The sequence below is a fragment of the Pogoniulus pusillus genome, chromosome 12, assembly GCF_015220805.1.
Source record: "Pogoniulus pusillus isolate bPogPus1 chromosome 12, bPogPus1.pri, whole genome shotgun sequence".
Taxonomy (NCBI): domain Eukaryota; kingdom Metazoa; phylum Chordata; class Aves; order Piciformes; family Lybiidae; genus Pogoniulus; species Pogoniulus pusillus.
This window is the reverse complement of record NC_087275.1, coordinates 19,306,793-19,326,700: the sequence shown is the minus strand read 5'-3', so window position 1 is coordinate 19,326,700 and position 19,908 is coordinate 19,306,793. Positions and strand designations below refer to the sequence as shown.

Sequence of the window (19,908 nt, the reverse complement as noted above, 5' to 3'; positions counted from 1 at the left end):
GCCAGGTTTAATATGTTGGGTTTTTAAAAAAAATATATTATCAACATGTTTGTATTCTGGGCTAGTGAGAGAGCACAAGCCAAAGGGAAGGTATCCAAATAGCCTATCTGTGATCTGGCTCAAAGCAAGGGCTGTTAACAAGAATGTTTCAAGTCATTTGGGTTAAGATTAAGTACACCAAAGCTTCCAAATGAAAAAAACAAACAAATAAAATCCCACAATAATATTTCTTTTTTTAAAGTACTGTGTTCTCCTTTTGTCTCTTCTCTGCATTTTAAAGAAACACCAGCATTTCTCAGAGGGAAAATAGTTCCTAAAACACTTCCAGCACATTTGTAGAAAGCTTGTAGGATGCTTTCCCCAAAGTGCCAGCAAAGGAGAGATCCAGAGTCAGCTACCCAGATTTAACAATGACCGCTCAGCCCAGGAGCCAGCTCTACATGGAGAGTGAGGACCAGGCCAAAGGATGGTGAGGAAACACCCTGTGTGGCAGCACATGCTTGCAGGAGGGATGCACCCCACCTGAGCAGGACCCACTCTGGCAGATGCACCGTCAGGAGCAATGGGAGGTCCATCTTACAAACACAGTCCTCAGTAGCAGGCTGGGAGGTGAGATGAATCTATATATCTTATGGGCAATTGCCCACTCCTGTGGAGTCTTGTGTAGTGCCAGCGAAGGCATCTAATGGTTTAGACAAGCTTAAATTTCGCTGCTACATCAGGTGCTTTGTTAAATGCTCACCCTTAGCTTTGACTGAAGCCTGGGGCTGCTCATTACCATTATGAAAGACAGCCTGATCTCGTCAGCTTATGTGATACCACACCTGCCAGCAGGATTGCACCAATGCAACAGAAATGAAACCAAGCCCAGTTTAAGTCCTTAGAATCTTCAGCAGTTTTTCTGCATCCTTACAGAATCCAGGAAGCATATGGACCAGATGATCCATTTTCTTGCATGTGGGCTGGAAAGCAGCTGCCTCCTCAGAGTCTGGTTTCTGCAGGAGGGATGAGGTTGTAAAAGAGGTTGGAGTGAGGTGGGGGTTGGTCTCTTTTCCCTAGTGTCAGGTGATAGGAAGAGAGCCAACAGTCTGAAATTGTGCCAGGGAAGGATTAGGTTGGATATTAAAAAAACTTTCTTTCCTGCAAGAGTGATCAGGCATTGGAACAGGCTGCCCAGGAAGGTGGTGGAGTTACTGTCCCTGCAGGTGTTCAAGAAGTGTGTGAACATGACACTCTGGGACTTAGGAAGGTGGTGTTAGGTTGATAGTTGGACTTGATGACCTTAGAGGTCTTTTCCAACCAAAACGATTCTATGCTGCACAACTACATTTGCATTGCAGTTGTTAGAGGCTGTGGCACTGGCCTGTACCCGTGATTTTTAAAGAAGCACTTCGGGCACTGCAACACCAGCAGGAATGTCTCTTACACCATTTTTTTTTCCTGGAGCAGAAGGCTCTGAATCTTCTTGAACACAACAAACTAATCTGCTGTCAGACATGGTGTTGGCATCATATGGGACGCAAGGCAAACCCAATGTAATTTTGCCTTCAAACAGATTGGAAATTCCAAAAAGGTCCCCCTAACAGCTCAACAGAAGTAAAAGAATTTGTGACATCCTTCCTCTGAATTGCTTCTGCTTGCTTGCAAGATTAATTACAAGAGGTGTTTTTCACAGAAGAAAATATTCAGTGAATTTTTGTTTCATTCTGTGAGTACTTCTTTCTTTAAAAACCTGTAATTTATCTATAATCCGTTGCCATGTCAGCATCTGAAATAAAATAACTCCTTTTTTTTTCAGGAACCCTGTCCAGCCCTCCATGCCCCTGCCTGCAACCCTGCCTACCACACTGCTTTCCATTACCCAACAGTGTTCTTTACAGTGATTCGGTAAACTGAGCAGAACCTCTGGCTCCACAAATACTTATCAATGTGTGATGCTTTGGGTGTTCCCCACCCCCCTACACTTTAGATATCACCCAGACTAGACTCAGCTGGCTCTGGAAAGATGAATGAAGCTTATATTTACTGCTTAGCACAACATACAAGCAGCTATTTACAGTGTGTACAGTTATATACAAGGTAAAAGGTGATACAGAAACCCAACTCCCCTCCCAGTGTTGCAGAGAGCAGGAATTAATGTGTGGCCGAGTCAGGAATTTATCAAAAATAGTTATTTTTTATCTTCCCAAAAACCTGCCCCCACAACTACATATACAAAGATTAATTTAGTTTGATAAGCAGATTCAGTCGCTTGAGAATTAAACTACATGGACACCGTCAATAATCTGACTATTTTGGAAGTCAGAAGTTGGAAAAGGCCTCAGCTATTAATTAATAGCAGTTTCTTACTGAATTAAGCTAAGCCAAATAACTCACCCAGACTGACTCGTGCGGTCTGTCTTCCTCTTTTCCTTTCAGCGGCTGCAGGTGAATCGTTAAGGGTCGTTAAGGGTCGCTAGGCACACAAAGGTGTCAATAGGAAAGCAAATCCTTGAAGGTCTCTCTGCAGTCCAGGCACAGGGGAGTGAGCGAACTCAGGCAGACACATACGTCCAGGCACAGGCAAACTCCAAAGCGGGAACCCCAAAGGCGGGAAGACCCCCAATAGTTATAACCTTCGCTAGACAAAGGGCAGAGTTACCACACCTTAGGCGCGAAGGCGCACGGCCAGTCCCGGCCTGGCTCCAGCGCGGGAACTCACGGGGCAGTCCCCCCCCTTCACGGGGCAGTCCGCCCCCTTCACGGGGCAGCCCTCCCTCCCTTCACGGGGCAGCCCTCCCTCCCTTCACGGGGCAGCCCTCCCTCCCTTCACGGGGCAGCCCTCCCTCCCTTCACGGGGCAGCCCTCCCTCCCTTCACGGGGCAGCCCTCCCCCCCTTCACGGGGCAGCCCTCTCCCCCTTCACGGGGCAGCCCTCCCCCCCCTTCACGGAGCAGTCCTCCCCCCCTTCACGGGGCAGCCCTCCCCCCCCTTCACGGAGCAGTCCTCCCCCCCTTCACGGGGCAGCCCTCCCCCCCCTTCACGGGGCAGCCCTCTCCCCCTTCACGGGGCAGCCCTCTCCCCCTTCACGGGGCAGCCCTCCCCCCCCTTCACGGGGCAGCCCTCCCCCCCCCCCTCACGGAGCAGTCCTTCCCTCCCTTCACGGGGCAGCCCTCCCCCCCCCCCACGGAGCAGTCCTCCCCTCCCTTCACGGGGCAGCCCTCCCCCCCCTTCACGGGGCAGCCCTCCCCCCCTTCACGGGGCAGCCCTCCCTCCCATCACGGGGCAGCCCTCCCCCCCCTTCACGGGGCAGTCCTCCCCCCCTTCACGGGGCAGCCCTCCCCCCCTTCACGGGGCAGTCCTCCCCCCCCCCCCCCCGTCACGGGGCAGCCCTCCCCCCCTTCACGGGGCAGCCCTCCCCTCCCTTCACGGGGCAGCCCTCCCCCCCTTCACGGGGCAGTCCTCCCCCCCCCCCCCCCGTCACGGGGCAGCCCTCCCCCCCTTCACGGCTGCAGGGCAGGCGAGGGGGGAGGGAAACCAGGCGGCTTTTCCCCTTTCCCCCCGAAGTCTGGGCAGGAGAGGAATTTAGGGGTACAGGACTCCAGGACACCAGAAACCTCAATCCCCAGGAGGGGCTCTCAACCACCCCTGCACCTTCCCCATGCCCATCTCACCCTTACCCCAGTCCCAAGGAAGAATGGAGGTTAGGCCAGAGGTTAGGAAGCAAAGTGGATTAGCCCTAAATGGAGGGTGGGGTTAGAGAGATGCAGCTCAGCCAGCAGCCCCAGCGAGAGCGATGCCAAGAGTGTTATCTAATGCTTTTATTTCTTGTTCCTATTCATCTCAGCAAGCCTGTGAGCGAAGCAGACATCACCACTGTTTTCTTTCCACAGCCTGTAATCTAGTTCTTCTCACCAAAACGTTCTGGCCTGCTTCAAACTAGCACACGATGCCTTTTAAATATCTATACTTGGAAAACTTTACAGGTTGATTTTGGGTTGTGTTTTGTTTGGGTTTTTTTTCATGTTGGGTTTTTGGATGATTTGGGGGTTTTTGTTTGATTGCTTGGTTTTGGTGGGTTTGGTTGGTTGGGTTCTTTCGGTGGGTTTTTATTTGTTTGGTTGGTTTTTTTTTGGGGGGGTGAGTGTTTTTGGTTTGGTTTGGTTTAGTTCTTAGGTTTGGGGTTTTTTTTTCAGGCATTTCCCAAGCTGCTCCCTTCCATCCACACATCTGCAACGGTGCCTAAAGTCAAAATAAAGCTGGCTTTACACTCACTCACAGAGGCACTCACTGTTTCAGCAAAGGAGTCTGAGAAAGGGACGTGGCAGCTATTGCCTCTGAAACTGCATCTCCCTCTTCTGAGGCAGGACCTGCTGCCCAGGTGTCACCCCACTGAATGACAGCACCAGGCAAGGAAGAAGCAGTCGCTGAGTTTCTGCCATGGACTTTGCATCTAATTTGGAAATGCAACATATAGGCTGACAAGCCACCCTTCAGAAGTCTCTGACCTTCCTCTGTGGCACGTCACTAAGCTCTGCTGCCAGCTTTTAGGTCTCAGATGTACTCCATGGTTGACTATTGGGTGGGCCTGTCTGTAACCCAAAGACACTTCAGCACCTCCCAAGAGATTATCTCAGAGCACATTTCTGAGTCCCACCTGCTGATGCTGACAGGGATCAAGTGTCTGCCAGGCTCTCGTGATGTTTGAATAGCAGCACACAGGACCTGAACATGCACTCTTAAGACATCACACACAAAAATACCTGTGTTTTCAGCATGAGTCACTGGAGAGAAGATGTTGCTGCTGAGGTTAGGAATAGTAACAGTCAGACAAAGATCACTGCAGAATAGAAATGTACTGCTGAGAACAAGAGTGAGTGACACTTTGCTAAGGATCTATAGCACTGGTGGAATTCTCTCTCTTCAGCTACCTCTAATACACTATAGGCATCCCTAAGAGCACATTTCTTCTAGGGAAATCCAGTTTCCCAGTTCCCCAGGGGAAGTTCCCAGTTTCCTTGCAAAGTCCCGTGAAGTCTTGGCTGTGTCACTAGAGGGAAAAGCCACTCAGCAGTGTGAAAGGAGCTGTCGCATCCTGGCTCTTCAGGTGAGAGGTGTTGCCAGGTCCTGCGGCAGTGCTGTTCCTCAGCATGCCAGGCAGGCTGGGCTGTGTGTGCAGTGTAGGAGGTCATACAGCCCTGCTCTCTCTTTGCTTTCATCTTTCGTGTGGTTCCTCATGAGACATAAAGGAACAGTGTACAGTGTGCATCTGCTGAGGAGACACTAATTCCCCTTCTTCTGGAGTAAGCTCCTTCTCCAGCTTTATGCTTTCTCTATTCCCAAGTATAAAACAACTTTCAACAGCCACGATTTCTGGGAATTCCAAATTTGGAAATCTGGATGTTTTGCTGGACTACACCAAGCCAAGGTCCTGATGCCTCCTCTTGCGAATTGGACAGTGCAAGAAGACTTGACACTTCCCCTGATCTCTTGGTGTGAGTTGATCCCTTTTGATCATGGGTTCAAACGTTACGCAGTACCTGCCCCAAAGGAGATGCCACCGCAGTGCTCTGCAATGTTACTTGGTATTCCCTTCACTTCTGAAAATAGCTCCTTACTGCATCTACTCCTCACATGCCTCTTTGCTCCTGCTGCATCACATTACAGCTCCCTGTGGCTGCAAAGTGCACAGAAGCCTTTCTCCTGTGCCAATCCTAGGAGTACAGGCTCCTATCTTGTGGCAGAATTTGCCCCCAAAGCACATAACGCTGATACTACGTATTGCCAAATTTTATCTCACTTCTGCCTCTGTCTGTGCCACTGTCCTGTCCTCCTCCACACTGGCAATGCTCTCCAACTCCTCACTAGTGCCAGCCTTCATCAGCACACATATAGTGTGCTGGGGTCACTGGTTAAACACAATCCACAGGACCCATCTTTGAAGGCCTTTGCTACAGGTGGCTGCCCTGCTCCTCCTTCCCCACTGCCCTCCATTCTCCCAATGCTGGGCATCAGGTAGAGCCATCATCTTCACCTTCAGCAACAGCCAGGCAATACATTCCCCACCCCACTATAGTTGGCATGGCTAGGTGACCTCCCATCCAGATGTCATCCATCTGAGCCCCTGAGGTCCAGCTTCCTCCAGCTCCTGCATTTGTTCACAATGGGGCACAACAGCAGCTGCCCTGAAAGCAGCTAGATGTTGGCCAGAAGCTGAATATAATTTTCTTTTACTGCCTCCAGCTTTCATCAAAATCTGATTAGGAGCACATGGATGCCAGTATCAGCCCCATTTCAGTTGGATGTAGCCAGTATTAGTGCAGCATGCCACATCATTAAAATCCAGCAATGCTATAACCCTTATGGAAAAGTACTGGAGCACACAGAAAGCCAAAACTCTTCTAACATGCCGTGGCTCCATTGTTGACTGTTGGGACTGCCCTGCTGAGTCCCCATCTGGAATACTGCATCCAGTTCTGGGCTCCCCAGTCCAAAAGGGACAGGGATCTATTTGAGAGAGTCCAACGGAGGGCTACAAGGATTATTAAAGGACTGGAGCACTGCCTTGTGAGGAAAGGCTAAGGGACCTGGGGCTGTTTAGTTTGGAGAGGAGAAGGCTGAGAAGAAATCTAATAAATGTATATACATACCTGAGGGAAGAGTGTCAAGAAGGAAGGGACAGCCTCTTCTCACTTGCACCCTGTGACAGGACAAGGGACAATGGATGCAAACTACAGCACAGGAGGTTCCACCTCAACATGAGGAAGAACTTCTTTACTGTAAGGATCACGGAGCACTGAAACAGGCTCCCCAAAAAGGTTGTGGAGTGTCCTTCTCTGGAGACTTTCAAGCCCCATCTGGATGCATTCCTGCGCAACCTGCACTAGATTATGGTCCTGCTCTGGCAGGGGAGTTGAACTTGATTATCTCCAGACCCCTAACATCCTGTGATCCTGTAATTGCTCATGTGCAACCAAAAGATGTTTCCTAGCCCAAAGGGGATTTTTGCCTCCATTTTCTTTCTCACTTTTTGTGCTTTTCCTTCCTTCCACCCTAGAGTGGGTAGGAAACATCATTGAGTTAGTGCCAAGCTTTCACATCTGAGATGCTGTTGCTAAGTTAGCTGTAAAGTGTTCCACTATTTAAGGATGCCATGAGAAGCACCCACCAGCAACCCAGCCCTTTCCAGCTGCCACCCCAGATCCCCATGCACAGCTTTTCTACCAGCTCTTGGCTGTGCCCAGCTATCAGCTGGAGCTGCTGCCTGGGGGATTAGGGATGCTGAAAGAGGATGAATCTGGTTTATTTATTTCTGTGGATCTTATTGCAGATGTGATTTATCTTTGTTAAAATGAAATATTTTAAAATTTAAAAGGAAGGATGGGAGGGAGGAAGGGAGGGAAAGAGAGAGGGAAGGAAGGAAGATCAATATGCACAGTGGGGGGAAGGAAAATATAGTCTGGGTAGTAAGAAAAGGCAGCTTGTGTGCTTTGTGGTGCCTGGCAAGCCCTGGGACTGCTAATTTCATCAGGGTAATGTAATTTTGAAGGCTAAGTCCAGCAGCAGGCTTCACCACTGCTCAGCCTGCTGCTACGGCTCCACACTCACCTGCAGCCTCTGCTCTGCCCCACCAGGAACTGGTGCTTGGGTGCTGGGGGACAGATTTTGTCACATGCTTGCACACAAAGGTTCCTCCAACACAGTAAGCCACTATTATGAAAAACAATGGAAACTCTTTTCTAGCCTTCCTGCTCAAACTTAGTAAAGCTTGAAGGTTAAAAAATAAAAGTCCCCAGAAATCTGGAAATTGGAAGTGACAGAAAAATGGCATCTGTCCACGATCCTGTCCCTAAAGTCAGCAGAGCAGAAACCACTGTGCTTTGCTACCAGCTCAACAGCCATCGCTCCCCATGGGCAGTCAGCTGGGAATCAGGTGCTCTGGCTTTGACAGCTACCCTCAGCCCTACTTGTGTTTGCTCCAGACTCCACTGTGTACTGGTGTCTCTCTTGAAGTCATCTCCTGTGCTCACCCAGATTCTCCAGTCACAATGATCCTCCAAGGTTGATTTTGCAGGAGAGATGGCATACAATTGCAGTGAGAGAATTCAGTCCAAAGAGGAGAATGGGCCTCAAGTGCCCAGCCTGGGTCACTATCAAGTCAGCTTAAACTACCCAGTGTTGCTGACCAGAGCTATCTGCAGCTGTTCAGTACATAGTGCCCATCATGGGAGGAAGGCTTCCTTGTGCTGCTCTCCAGCCATCTGATGGGACCCAGGAGGTTGACCTTCCCCTGGGCTCCCCTTCTGCTGCACCAAGGTAGGGACAGCATAACTGGAGAGTCCATGAGGACTTCCCAGATGGTTTGTTGAGCTTGTCAAGTTTTCTGAAGTTGTCAAAAGCAGGTTTTATCTTTTTTTGGCACTGATGTTGTCACAGTAAACAGAAGACTGTTAACAAGTCTCATTATTTGGAAGGCAGTTTGAACAGATACGGTGGCTGGAAAGGTGACCAGGAACACTCACAGGATGCTAGTGCTGTTCACTAATACTATAGTGCTGCACAAATACTTATTAGTGCTCCTAATACTCATTTTCTTAGAAACCAAACCATTGACTTGCCCTACTTAGCTGCTTTGTGATGGTACTTGTGGTTGCTTCTTTCACACTCCAGCACTCTGTTAAACTTAACAATCATTTCAAAGTGCGAACAGCCACCAACCTATGACACAGCTTGAAGCCTGCATAATTTTAGCTTGTTGCAGTATAATAGAAGTTTCTAGCATCAATCATCCAAGGAAAATACTCTACAAGCCCAAGTGTCACAAAAAAGCAGCATGGTGGTTTGTGTTTAACTGGGGTGCACTGGAATGATTTTTGCATCCACCGTTTCCTGAAGGCTGTGAAACACCAGGTACTGGCTACATCCTGTTAACTAACTGCAGTTGCTTTCTTCCAGTAAAATATAAAGGATGTAAAAAGGCAGACAGGATGCTTTCAAATGCATTTAACTCAATTGCTTACATATTTGTGGCACTGATTTTCATTCAGCTGTAGTTAGAAAAGACTTAACTCTTTGCCTAGTCGCACTAAATTACTGCAGGAAGTATTAAGCTTATGTAAGCAGAATTAACATTATGGCTAAAATCACCAAGCAGCAGGCAGCTTTCAGTTTATCCTTTGCATACTCACAACCTTCTTTTCATCTGGCAGAAAAGATAATCAGCACATGCTAAAGTGCATCATCCCAAGGAACACATCCGAAATGCTGTGTTGTGAGTACAACCATCCACTATCCCCTTTGCTTTTTCACTGCACACTGAGCACAACCAGCTCAGTGACCAGCTGAGGACTGGGGAAGTGAGTCAGTCCTGTACAAGAGGCTTAGCATTCCTCACATTCCCTGACCAGCTTTCCAGATTACACCCTCTCAATAAGATGGTTGCTGTATTTCTGCTTTAATAAGTAATACCTGAATATGTAAGGTGTTGTGCTTCAAGGCCAAAGCCTGTCCTGTACTGAGTATGCTCAGGCTGTTTGTTTTGCACACCACAGAGCCCATTACTGTTTACCAGCTGTGTGAAACTCAGGCAACCTGTGGATACATTGAGGCTGCCAGCAGCACACCAGCTATTGCACAACGCTTGGTCACTGATTTGGATTTACCACATTTCCACAGTGATTAGCAGTTCTGTTTCATTATGCTTACTATACTCCCAAAAATCTAGTCTTCTGCTCAAAAGTACAGCAGCTGCTGATAAGATGGACAATATTTTGCCCAGGAAGAATAATCATCTGCAGAAACATAAGAAATGGTTTCATAAGTGGCTCACCTAACCTGGTACTCAGTCTTTGAAAATAAAACTGGGCAGTACTATTTAGTGATATCAAGTCCACTCTACTCAGTTTCCTCTGCCCCCAGTCCTCAATATCCACAATTAGGCATATTGGTGGACACATTGCAAGGCTGTAGTAGCCACTTATGAACTTCCTGTTCCTACCATTGCCCTGTACTTTTTGGGGGGATTGTTGACATTGTCGGTCTGCAACAGTGACAACAAATTCCCCAAGTTTCTGGACCACCATATAACAAGGTACTCTTTTTAAATCTCTTTTAAATTGACCTATTAGTTTCACTCTGTATGTTAACTGTCAAGAGGATGGAGCCAGGCTCTTCTCAGCAATGTCCAATGATAGGACAAGGGGCAAGAGGTGCAACCTGGAGCATAGGAGATACTACATGAACATAAGGAAAAGGCTATTCACTGTGAGGGTGACAGAAAACTGGCACAGACTGCCCAGGGATGTTGTGGAGTCTCCTTCTCTCAAGACATACAAAATCTGCATCAGTGCAGCTCCAAGAAGACCTGCAACTACATTTCAGTATCTGAAGGGAATCTACAGGAAGGCTGGGGAAGGACTGTTTAGAAGGGCTTGTAGTGATAGGATGAGTGGCAATGGTTTTAAACTGGAGCAGGGGAGATTTAGGTTAGACCTAAGGAAGAAGTTCTTTATTATGAGAGTGAAAAAATACTGGGCAAGTTGCCCATGGTGGTGGTTGAGGTCCTGTCCCTAGAGACATCCAAGATCAGACTTGATGTGACCTTGGGTAGCCTGATATAGTTGGAGGTGTCCCTGCTCACTGCAGGTGGGTAGGACAAGATGAAGGCTACTCCCAACCCAATGCAATCTGTGAATCTGTGTTAATTTTCTCTGCCCCCCTGGCCCAGTGAACATGGATTTACCACTGAAGACTGATAAGGCTTCAGTAGAAGCATTTGGGACCTCTCTTTCCTTCAATGAAGAGTGTGTATCCTTGTGGTTGGGGTCTTATACACAATACCAGAAACACCAGCAGGAATTAAGGTCTTTGCATGGCCTAGACCCATAATGATGTAGAAACCTTAACTTTACAGAATCACAGAATTAACCAGGTTGGAAGAGACCTTTGCGATCATTGAGTCCAAACTATCACCTAATGCCTTCTAAGTGCCTCATCCAGTCTCCTTTTAAACACCTCCAGGGACAGTGACTCCACCACCTTCCCAGGCAGCCCGTTCCAATACCAATCACTCTTTCAGTGAAGAACTTCTTCCTAACATCCAGCCTAAACCTGCCCTGGCACAGTTTGAGAGTGTGTCCTCTTGTTCTGTCACTGGTTGCCTGGAAGAAGAGATCAACCCAGGACTTATCACAGCTTGCTGCGGTTCAGTCAATGCTTTTGCAGACAAAGAACAGATATGACAGAAAATGTGTTTATTTAAATGGCTGTACAACGGAAGTCTCAATCATTTTCAAAAGCCAGCTGAGAGAGAAGTGACTCACATATCTTGTATCTGTATTGAAGCCTCTTTGCAGTTGCCAGTGCTGAATTCTTTCTTCTCTGAATACATCACTTGTGTGAGTGCAGTGACCTGTTGAGTGGCAGTAATGTGTTTAGCCATATATAAGCGTGGAGGAAGACATGGTTCCGGCCCTGAGGAGCTTACAAGCTAAAATGTGACATGGACAATACTATTCTGACATATAACAATCAACTGAAATATCACATCAGGTATAAGAAGACTTCTATTTTTTTTTAACAAGCAATTATAATACCAAATATATATACTAAGGCAGGGCAGTGTCTTTGTACTGCTCTGCTTTCATATGTTCCTAAGGCTGTAGGCATAATAGGCAGTGAAGGTATGCTTAAGAGAATGATTCTGTTTTCTTTGATGGGGGTTCTCCAGTTTATGCTTCCTGAACAAAAAAGAAGAAAATTAGGTTAGAACTTAGCACTCCTGTGATCTTACAAGTCTGAGCACTAGAAAAACACCAGGATTCATTGATTTTCATGCAACAGAGGAACACAGATTTGGAGAGGCAATGTGAAAGAAGGGGCATATTTTCCGTCCTGTTGAGGCACCAGGTCTCCCCATCAGCATATGTTTGGTGAAATCTATTGCAACTACCTCAGAAGCAGAGTTAGCTGAGAATCTTGCTAGTTCTAGAACAAGCATATCACATTCTGTGTCTGCAAACAGAAGGAAGTCTGCCACTCAAGGGAAAATCTGCTGGAAATTCTAGCTTTCTTGTAGTCTAACAGTTCTTCCCTAGTAAGTGATGGATCTTTACTTCTGTGTTGAGAAGAAGAGACAGTAGTAGAAAGACGAAAACCTGAAAACTAAATTTGTAGTCATGTGCTGCATTGCTGGATACGTAGTCAGCTGTGCAGACATAAATTCTGCCTCTGAGATGCTTCCTGTTTTCACGTTTTAAAGTCACATCTGGCTTTGTTTCTAAGGCAATCAGATTAATTTTATAGTGTGCCACAGAAATGGGGAAAGCTAGCAGACTCATTAAGGGCAATAGTTCTGACTTGGTGCCATACATAAAATGCATAATACTTTTTATCATTTTGGTAGCTTCTTTCCATCACTGTCACTGCATTTAACAACAATATGTACAACACTGTCAAGTCTCTATTAGTTTAAGAACGCCAGGAACTGTGCTGGGTATCTTAGTAGTTACCTGAAAACCTGTTCAAGAAAGAATGTGTCATAGGGAAGTGAACTAAGACTCTTCTTGCTCCTCTGCCTCTTCCTGCTTTTCTTCTGCCTCTTCCAGCTTTTCTTCTCCCTCTTCCTGCTTTCCTTCTCCCTCTTCCTGCTTTACTTCTCCCTCTTCCTGCTTTACTTCTTCACCCTTTTTTAATAGAAAATTATTGTAGGTACCATGTAGAAATTGAATAATAAAAGAGTCTTGAAATGCAGAACTCTGATTTTGAAGGCATTCTGTTTCTAGTAAATGCAATATTATCTGAGTTTTAACAATAGAACAGACAAGTAGTGTAAAGAGCTTTTAATCTTAGCATGCCAGGACTCTAGCTTTGTGGGGTTGATAGGCAAGCATTGGAATATAAAGCTCTCTTCTTAGAGAGGTTAAAACAGTGTACATACTTCAGCTGTAAATAGATGTTCAAGATCAAAATGGGAATAAGAAGTATATGTAAATATGAGAAAAAGCTTAGTATTTTTAATTACATGATTTCTTGGAGCAGTAAATAAGTCAAGACTCATGGCACAGGATCTATACTCCTGAATAATGTAAAAGTCATTCTGAGTCAGCTTTGTTTCTATTTAAAAAGGTTTTTTTTTTTCTCTCTTTTATATAGGAGAAACTGTGCAGTGTGAAGGCAATAGCCCTTTGCTCCAATCAACCAATTAAACAGTTGTCTAAAGGCTAGCTTTTATTTAACACAGACAACAATCTATTGATACACACTGTCTGCACAAGAGTCACAATTGATGAGTCTCCAAAGTAACATACTGTTTGAACATGTACTTGGGAATGAACTTCTTGTAACCAGAATCACTTGTTACTAAGGAAAAACACTGCAGCTAATAGATCATCCCTGCAAAACCAGAAGTGTAATACAAACATCCCCACAGGTCAGTGTGATTAGAAGTCCTTGTGCCAAATGAGCGTAGACTCTTTTGGCATCTTCCCCCAGCTGAAGTGTCTTTCTTAAGCACTCTTTGAAACAGGGCCAAGCAAGCCTACAAATAAACAGAATCTTTCTGCTTAATATTCAGTTATTAACAACTGGTGCTCAAAATTGAAGTCAGTTACCTTGAAGAGAAATTAATATTTTTCTTGCTTGAAGCATTATTTAGCTGTGGAAGGATGCACTAACCAGTCTTAACAGTCCTTGCTTGCCTCACTAGATGCTCCCATGCTATGTCCATAGATCCAGAAGCTACATTTCAGCTGCCAGGTTCATAATACCTAACTGAGAGTGAACATGTGTATGTATATACATCTATATACACATGTAATGCAGTTTGGAAGCAGGAAGGTGTGAACATGTCCTCTTACTGACTACAGGTTCATAGTAGAAAATAGCATAAAGTAATCAGTTTTACTAAAAGCACTGAAGAAATATTCAAGGCATAGACTTGCAATGCTAGGAAAGCAGAAAATTGAGGATATGAACCTGGGTCTTACAAATGCTGGCAAAGAAAAGATTTCCTTTATAGTCAGAACTGCCTAAATTGTCAGAATGACTCTTGCACGCTCACAACACTGAAAATGTAACCAGCCTGGTGTCAGTTTGGTGATTGTCAAATATGTCTTGGGACTCCTTGGCAAATGTTATTAAAGAATCTGTGATAGACAGTTTATCTTCTGTTTACAGCTCTTAATGATTAAAGGCTTCTCTTTGTTCCCAAACAATAAGCCTATGATAAGACCAATAATTATCTCTAGCAGAATATAATACTAGAATATTTCATTTAATGAATAAGAATTGACTAGCTTTTGAGTGAAGCAATGAGACAGAAAAGGAATTAAAAGCATGCAAGCAAAAGATGGAAGTAAAATGTCCACAGATACTATACCTCTGGTGCTGCATGTTCTTCCTTGCTTTCCTGCATTAGAGATGCAAAAGAAAAAATTTAACAGATAGATCAAAGAAAGAACATCAAAGGCCATGCAGGCAAAACACATCAGAAATTAAACACTGAAATTAGGAATTTTTTGTGGAATTTGGTGGCTTTAATTTGAGATAATGTCCTGCACATTTAAGCTAAGCTTCTAATTTGAAAAAGGGCTATAAAATCCTTAATTACAGATCCCTTTTTCTCAGTGGCTTCCAATCAAATCTGCCTCATGGACAAGAAAAAACACTGAAGCTGGAGTTTTGTTTGCTTTTTTTCAGGTGGACTTGTTCATTGTTTTGTGGTTTTGTTTTTGTTTTAATTATCTCATCTAAAAAACAAACCCTAAAACATAATTATACAGAGTCTTATCAGTGTTATATATCGTAACTCAGACTCTGACTTGCAGTTCTGCTAAATGTTGTAGGCTGGAACAGATGCCTTGGCTCAACAGTACCAGGGAATAAGTATAATAGAAGCTTAATTTAGACTGTAGATTGAGCCAAAGTTATGAACAGAAGAGAGATGAAAGAGAGGAGAAAAAAAAATAATGTACTGTTAATAGAATTTAATGTCATATACCAAGATGGTTATTGGAAAGAAGAGCTAATCTTATGCAAAATCCCAAGGAGAAAGGGCAAATGGAATAGTACCATGCAGAAGGCATGGGCAGTTGGTATGAATTTGCATAGAGTGAGTCGAGATAAGGAAGGCAGCTGTAGTGCCAGGGTTTATATATGGCCTGGGGGAGACAGGAGACAGACTTGCATTATAATACAATTTTTTAATGTATTTCCAAAATAATTCTGCCCTGAAATAAACCTAATTTGTGTTGGGAAACCAAAATCTCCAAGCTAAAATCTGAAGTTAAAATAAGATAGTAAAAATTTTAAACCCCTTATTATTATTATCTCCAGTGGCCAGCAGAGCCCTGACTGTGCCATACACATGGGAGGTCACAGTCTTTTCCTCAAAAAAAACCCAATCAAAATCAAAGGGACACAATATGGTTGCTCAACCTTCTCCATCCGAGGATGTGCATTAGGAATGCAAAAAAAAGTTAGGAAGAAGACAAAGATAAGCTTGGTGAAATTAAGGGAAAATTAAGGGAGGTTATTCTCCTGTACTCAATACTGGTCAGGCCACACCTTGAGTCCTGTGTCCAGTTCTGGGCTCCTCCGTGCAAGAGATATATTGAGGTACTTGAACATGTCCAGAGAAGGGCAACGAAGCTGGTGAGAGGCCTGGAACACAGCCCTCTGAGGAGAGGCTGAGGGAGCTGGGGTTGTTTAGCCCAGAGACGGAGGGTCAGGGTTGATCTCATCACTACTACAACTACCTGAAGGGAGGCTGTAGTCAGGTGCAGTTGGTCTCTTCTCCTAGGCTCCCCTGAGCCTCCTTCTCTGGGCTAAACAATCCCAGCTCCCTCAACCACTCCTCAGAAGGCTGTGCTCCAGCCCCCTCACCAGCCTTGCTGCCCTTCTCTGGACATTTTTGAGCATCTCAACATCTTTCTTAAATTGAGGGGCCCAGAACCAGACACAGTACTCAAGGTATGGCCTGACCAGCACTGAGTACAGGAGCAGAATAACTTCTCTGGTCCTGCTGGCCACACTATTCCTGGTACAGGCCAGGATGCCATTGGCCTTCTTGGCCACCTGGGCACACCGCTGGCTCATCCTAATTTATTCTCTGTAAGTATAATCTAGTTCCAAATGATCATTTATAAAACAAAAACAAACAAGCAAACAAAACCATCACAAAACAAACCACAAAAATGCCGAAAAAAATCCAAATCAAACAAAACCAAACAATAAAGCTTAGGTTAGCAAGTGTCAAAAGGAAACAATTAAACTAAGACAACTACTGTTGTTCAAAATTAAGAGCAAAGTTTGTTTTATCTACATTTTGTGTCACCACAATGTCAAATAAATACATCAGAATGATAAAGAGATTCACTCTGTAAACAATCTTCCTACCCTGAAGCACACTAGGAGGGCCTGGGGATTTATGTTTCACATTCTTAGCACAGGTAAAGCCCTCATATCACAAAGGAAAAAAAAAAAGGAAAAACTACCTGTTGATCTTCTGTTGGTGACTGAGCAGGCTGATCATCTTCATGAGCCCCTTCACCTGCCTTGTCTTCTGTGTGTGCCTCAGTTTCATCTGTAGCATCAGACTTCTCCGTTTCCTGGCAGCAAGGGAGAAATCATTGTTGGCTTCAGGGCATATTACCAGCAGTCTGTTTCCATATAACTCTGACATTACATTAGTTTTTGGAGGTGTGTTCATAATTTTGCTTCAGTGCTCTAACGACTGTGGAAGGAACACCTGCTGGCATGTTGATCTGTTGGTACAGGCACAGGGTGTGTGAAGGGCAAATATTAATTCCAGCACTTCTTCCTCTTCAGAACACAGGGGAAAGTTGAATAGAAACCTATGCTCTCCCTGATGGCACATTCTAGCTTCAGACATAAAAAGCATTTTTCACCAGAGTGCATTTCAATTAAACTTCATCAAGAAGCTACAAAAAAAAACCCAACACCATAAGTAATAAAGGATTTCATATACAGTCTCTTAGCTTTCTTGTTTAGAATCATCAGGAAACTGTTCCTTACTTCACACCCCAATCTATCAAATATGTTTATTTCAGCCCTGTGAACAGGCACCTCCTAGAAGGCTCTTTAAGTAATGTTGTACCTTCAGCTAGGTAACTGTGAAAGGTCACACTGGACCACACACTGTGTCAGACAAAAAGAGACCTGGGTGGCCTCAAGTGGAACAACAGAAATAGGATAAAATCATGCAGTAGCCTGAGGTGCAAAGTCACATTATTTGGGACAGGTAATTCTGGGGCAGAGATTAAAAACATATGTTTCTGCTGCACTTTAGGAGCTTGTTAGTTTATGATCATCAAAGAAGGTCAAGATGGATGGATTTAAACAGTCACATAATAACTGAGCCACTAATGGGATATGATAATGAAAGATGTAATAAATGTGACCCTCAGATGTATGAGTTGAGGTATAGCTGGTGGAGCCAAAAGAGAATATCAGTGTCATTGTACAAGGCCAAGGTGAAACCTTGTCTAGATTGTTCTGGACAGCTTTAGTCACTCAAGATCAAGAAAGGGACATTCAGACTGGAACAGGTGCAGAAGGAGGGTACAAGAATATTTGAGGGAGAGCCTATCTTATGAAAGGGTGACAAAAAAAGCTTCATTAATCTGTTGAAACTAATGCTTTGAGGGGATATGATGGCTCTCTAAAAATAAGTCAGAGTAAACATCAGGGAGGGATAGGACAAGAAAGAGCACTGAGGTAGATGCAAACAAGTACAGAACAACTGTGTGAAATTATGCAAGATCTTTGTAGTAAAGAAGTGGGGGCAAAGTACCAAAGGAATTTCACCCTGTCTCAGAGGTGTTAACTGGGGTGGTTGCCTCTAGCAAGAGAGAATTGGGTTCGGGGCTGGTCCTGTCTTATGCCATCTTAACTCATACACGCTATGGACAGAGTAGCATGTCCCTGATAGAAGACAGACTCCTTTTTCATCCCTATGACCAAGCTCTTACAGCTTATCTCTCTGGCTGGCTCAGTCTTTCCTGCTTTTTTGTAATTTCATTTATCTCTACAGGTAGACAAAAGCCCCTGCTCACGATCCCTAGTCCATTAAGTGTCACAAGTTTTCTAGCATTTCCCTTATCAAATATTGTTTCTTCAGCCAGTATACTTAGCCTGACAAAGCTACCTGGTTTTTCAGTCCCAGAGCAGATTTGGGTGAATGCTGACTTAGGGATTTTTGTCCCATGATGTGGTGTGCAGTAAAAGACACAACCTTCTGATGAGACACTCTATAGGATGAGGACAAAAACTTTAGAAAGGAGGTTAGAAACGTTTGGAAGCAGGTACCACAGCCGAGTGATGATGAGTAAAATACTGCTGCATGGAGGTTTGTTGTTTTGGTGGGTTTTTTTTTTTTAATTATTATTATTATTGTTATTTTTTATTCCTGAAACCTCACTGTCAGTAAGATTTCATGCCCTTTTGGCAATTTTCCCCTGAGTCATGAAAATACATTTCATATGTAAGAGTTTGCAGTAAGATAGACAAATACACTTATAAGTTCTTTTTTCCTCTCCACAGAGGAAAACATCCAAAAAACCCAATTGGCAGCAAGCATCAACCTCCTTGCAGTCCTTCTCAGCACTGCACTGCCCCTGCACTCCTGGCAGCAAAAGCCTTTCCAGGGGCGCTTGATGAACTAGAACAGGAGGCTGATCAAGATTAAAGCTTTAAAGGGAAAAACATTTCTATCTCACACAATCTGCATACTCCGTTACACAGCTGCATGCATGTTTTTTGCCAGCGTGGTGTGGGATGCTTGAGGAGAGGAATGAGCAGCTCAGAGTAAGCAGAAGGAGCCAGAGGAAGAAAAGACTACATATTTTTCTGCCAATACTGTCTCATTTCAAGTACACATAAAATTGTGGGCTCACTCCATTCTGTTGCTGCTGGCATTGCTATTAAAAACAGATAGAGGCTTTTTTTTTTTTGCTTCATTTATCTTACACTACCCTCCCTCCCCCCTAAAAAAAATTAAAGTATGTAGTAACACAAACATATACTTAAATTCTCCTGTGCTACACTGTGTTAATACATTGTTTTCTTAAGCAAATGATAACTTTCCTTAAAGACACTAATTTTGTACTAGTTCCTAAAATGAAAAGGACAGTGTAAATGAAATCTGAGTTGGTTGGTTATTTATTTTCAGTGTATATTTTAGCATTTCATTTTAAAATCAACGTACTTGGTATTTTGGGCAGAAACACAAAGTACATAAAGACTGAAGATGGCATTCCAATTAGAATGAACTTCTTGTGTAAAACTATCTCAGATGAATCATATACCTACTCAGAGCACAAGGGGAAAAAAAGAGCTGTAGCTGAAATAATGAAAATCAAGAAGCAGCTTCTTATTAGCCAGAACATACATACCCATGCACACACACAGAGCCAGTGTTGATTATATGGAGAGTTGTGATATTTGGAATATCATCAAAATATCTCTCCACAGAAATACAAAACTTCAATTTTTAATTAATTTTTAAAGTAGTACCATTTTCAAAGATTGGCTGATAGGTCATTTTCTAGTCAAATAAAACTCACATACTGTACATCTGTAATTCATAGCAGTCTTAGAAGGCTTCTTTAACTAAAAGACTGAAGCCCAAGTATCTGTGGATTTTGGGATATCAGGATTATAGAAATCAAGAGTACTAAGATTAAGGATTTAAGTATATATGCAAGATTTAAAAACAAACCTTCAGATCAAATCAGTTGGCTGTGTTCACAAAGCAATTGCAGATCTAAATAATCTTGATACAGGCTATGGGCTCTTTGAATTTCTGGGAATTGGATGCAGTATTCCAGAATTCCAAGCAAACCAAACCCTCCAAAAAAAACCAACCTTGATTATTTCTGAAAATAAAAAGCTATTAATTACCTTGCTAAGA

General features: G+C 44.1%; 1 protein-coding gene across 1 annotated transcript in view; it reads right to left on the bottom strand.

The window, feature by feature from the left end:
* Positions 1–11,215: 11,215 nt before the first annotated feature.
* The window catches only part of SH3BGR (SH3 domain binding glutamate rich protein), a 28,942-nt gene continuing 20,249 nt past the window's right edge, over positions 11,216–19,908 (bottom strand). The window contains exons 4-7 of the mRNA XM_064152552.1: positions 16,472–16,585; positions 14,356–14,385; positions 12,488–12,661; positions 11,216–11,716 (exon numbers count right to left, since the gene is read on the bottom strand). Of these exons, the coding sequence (XP_064008622.1) occupies positions 12,530–12,661; positions 14,356–14,385; positions 16,472–16,585 (276 nt within the window). The 3' untranslated portion in view covers positions 11,216–11,716; positions 12,488–12,529. The remainder of the gene's footprint in view (positions 11,717–12,487; positions 12,662–14,355; positions 14,386–16,471; positions 16,586–19,908) is intronic.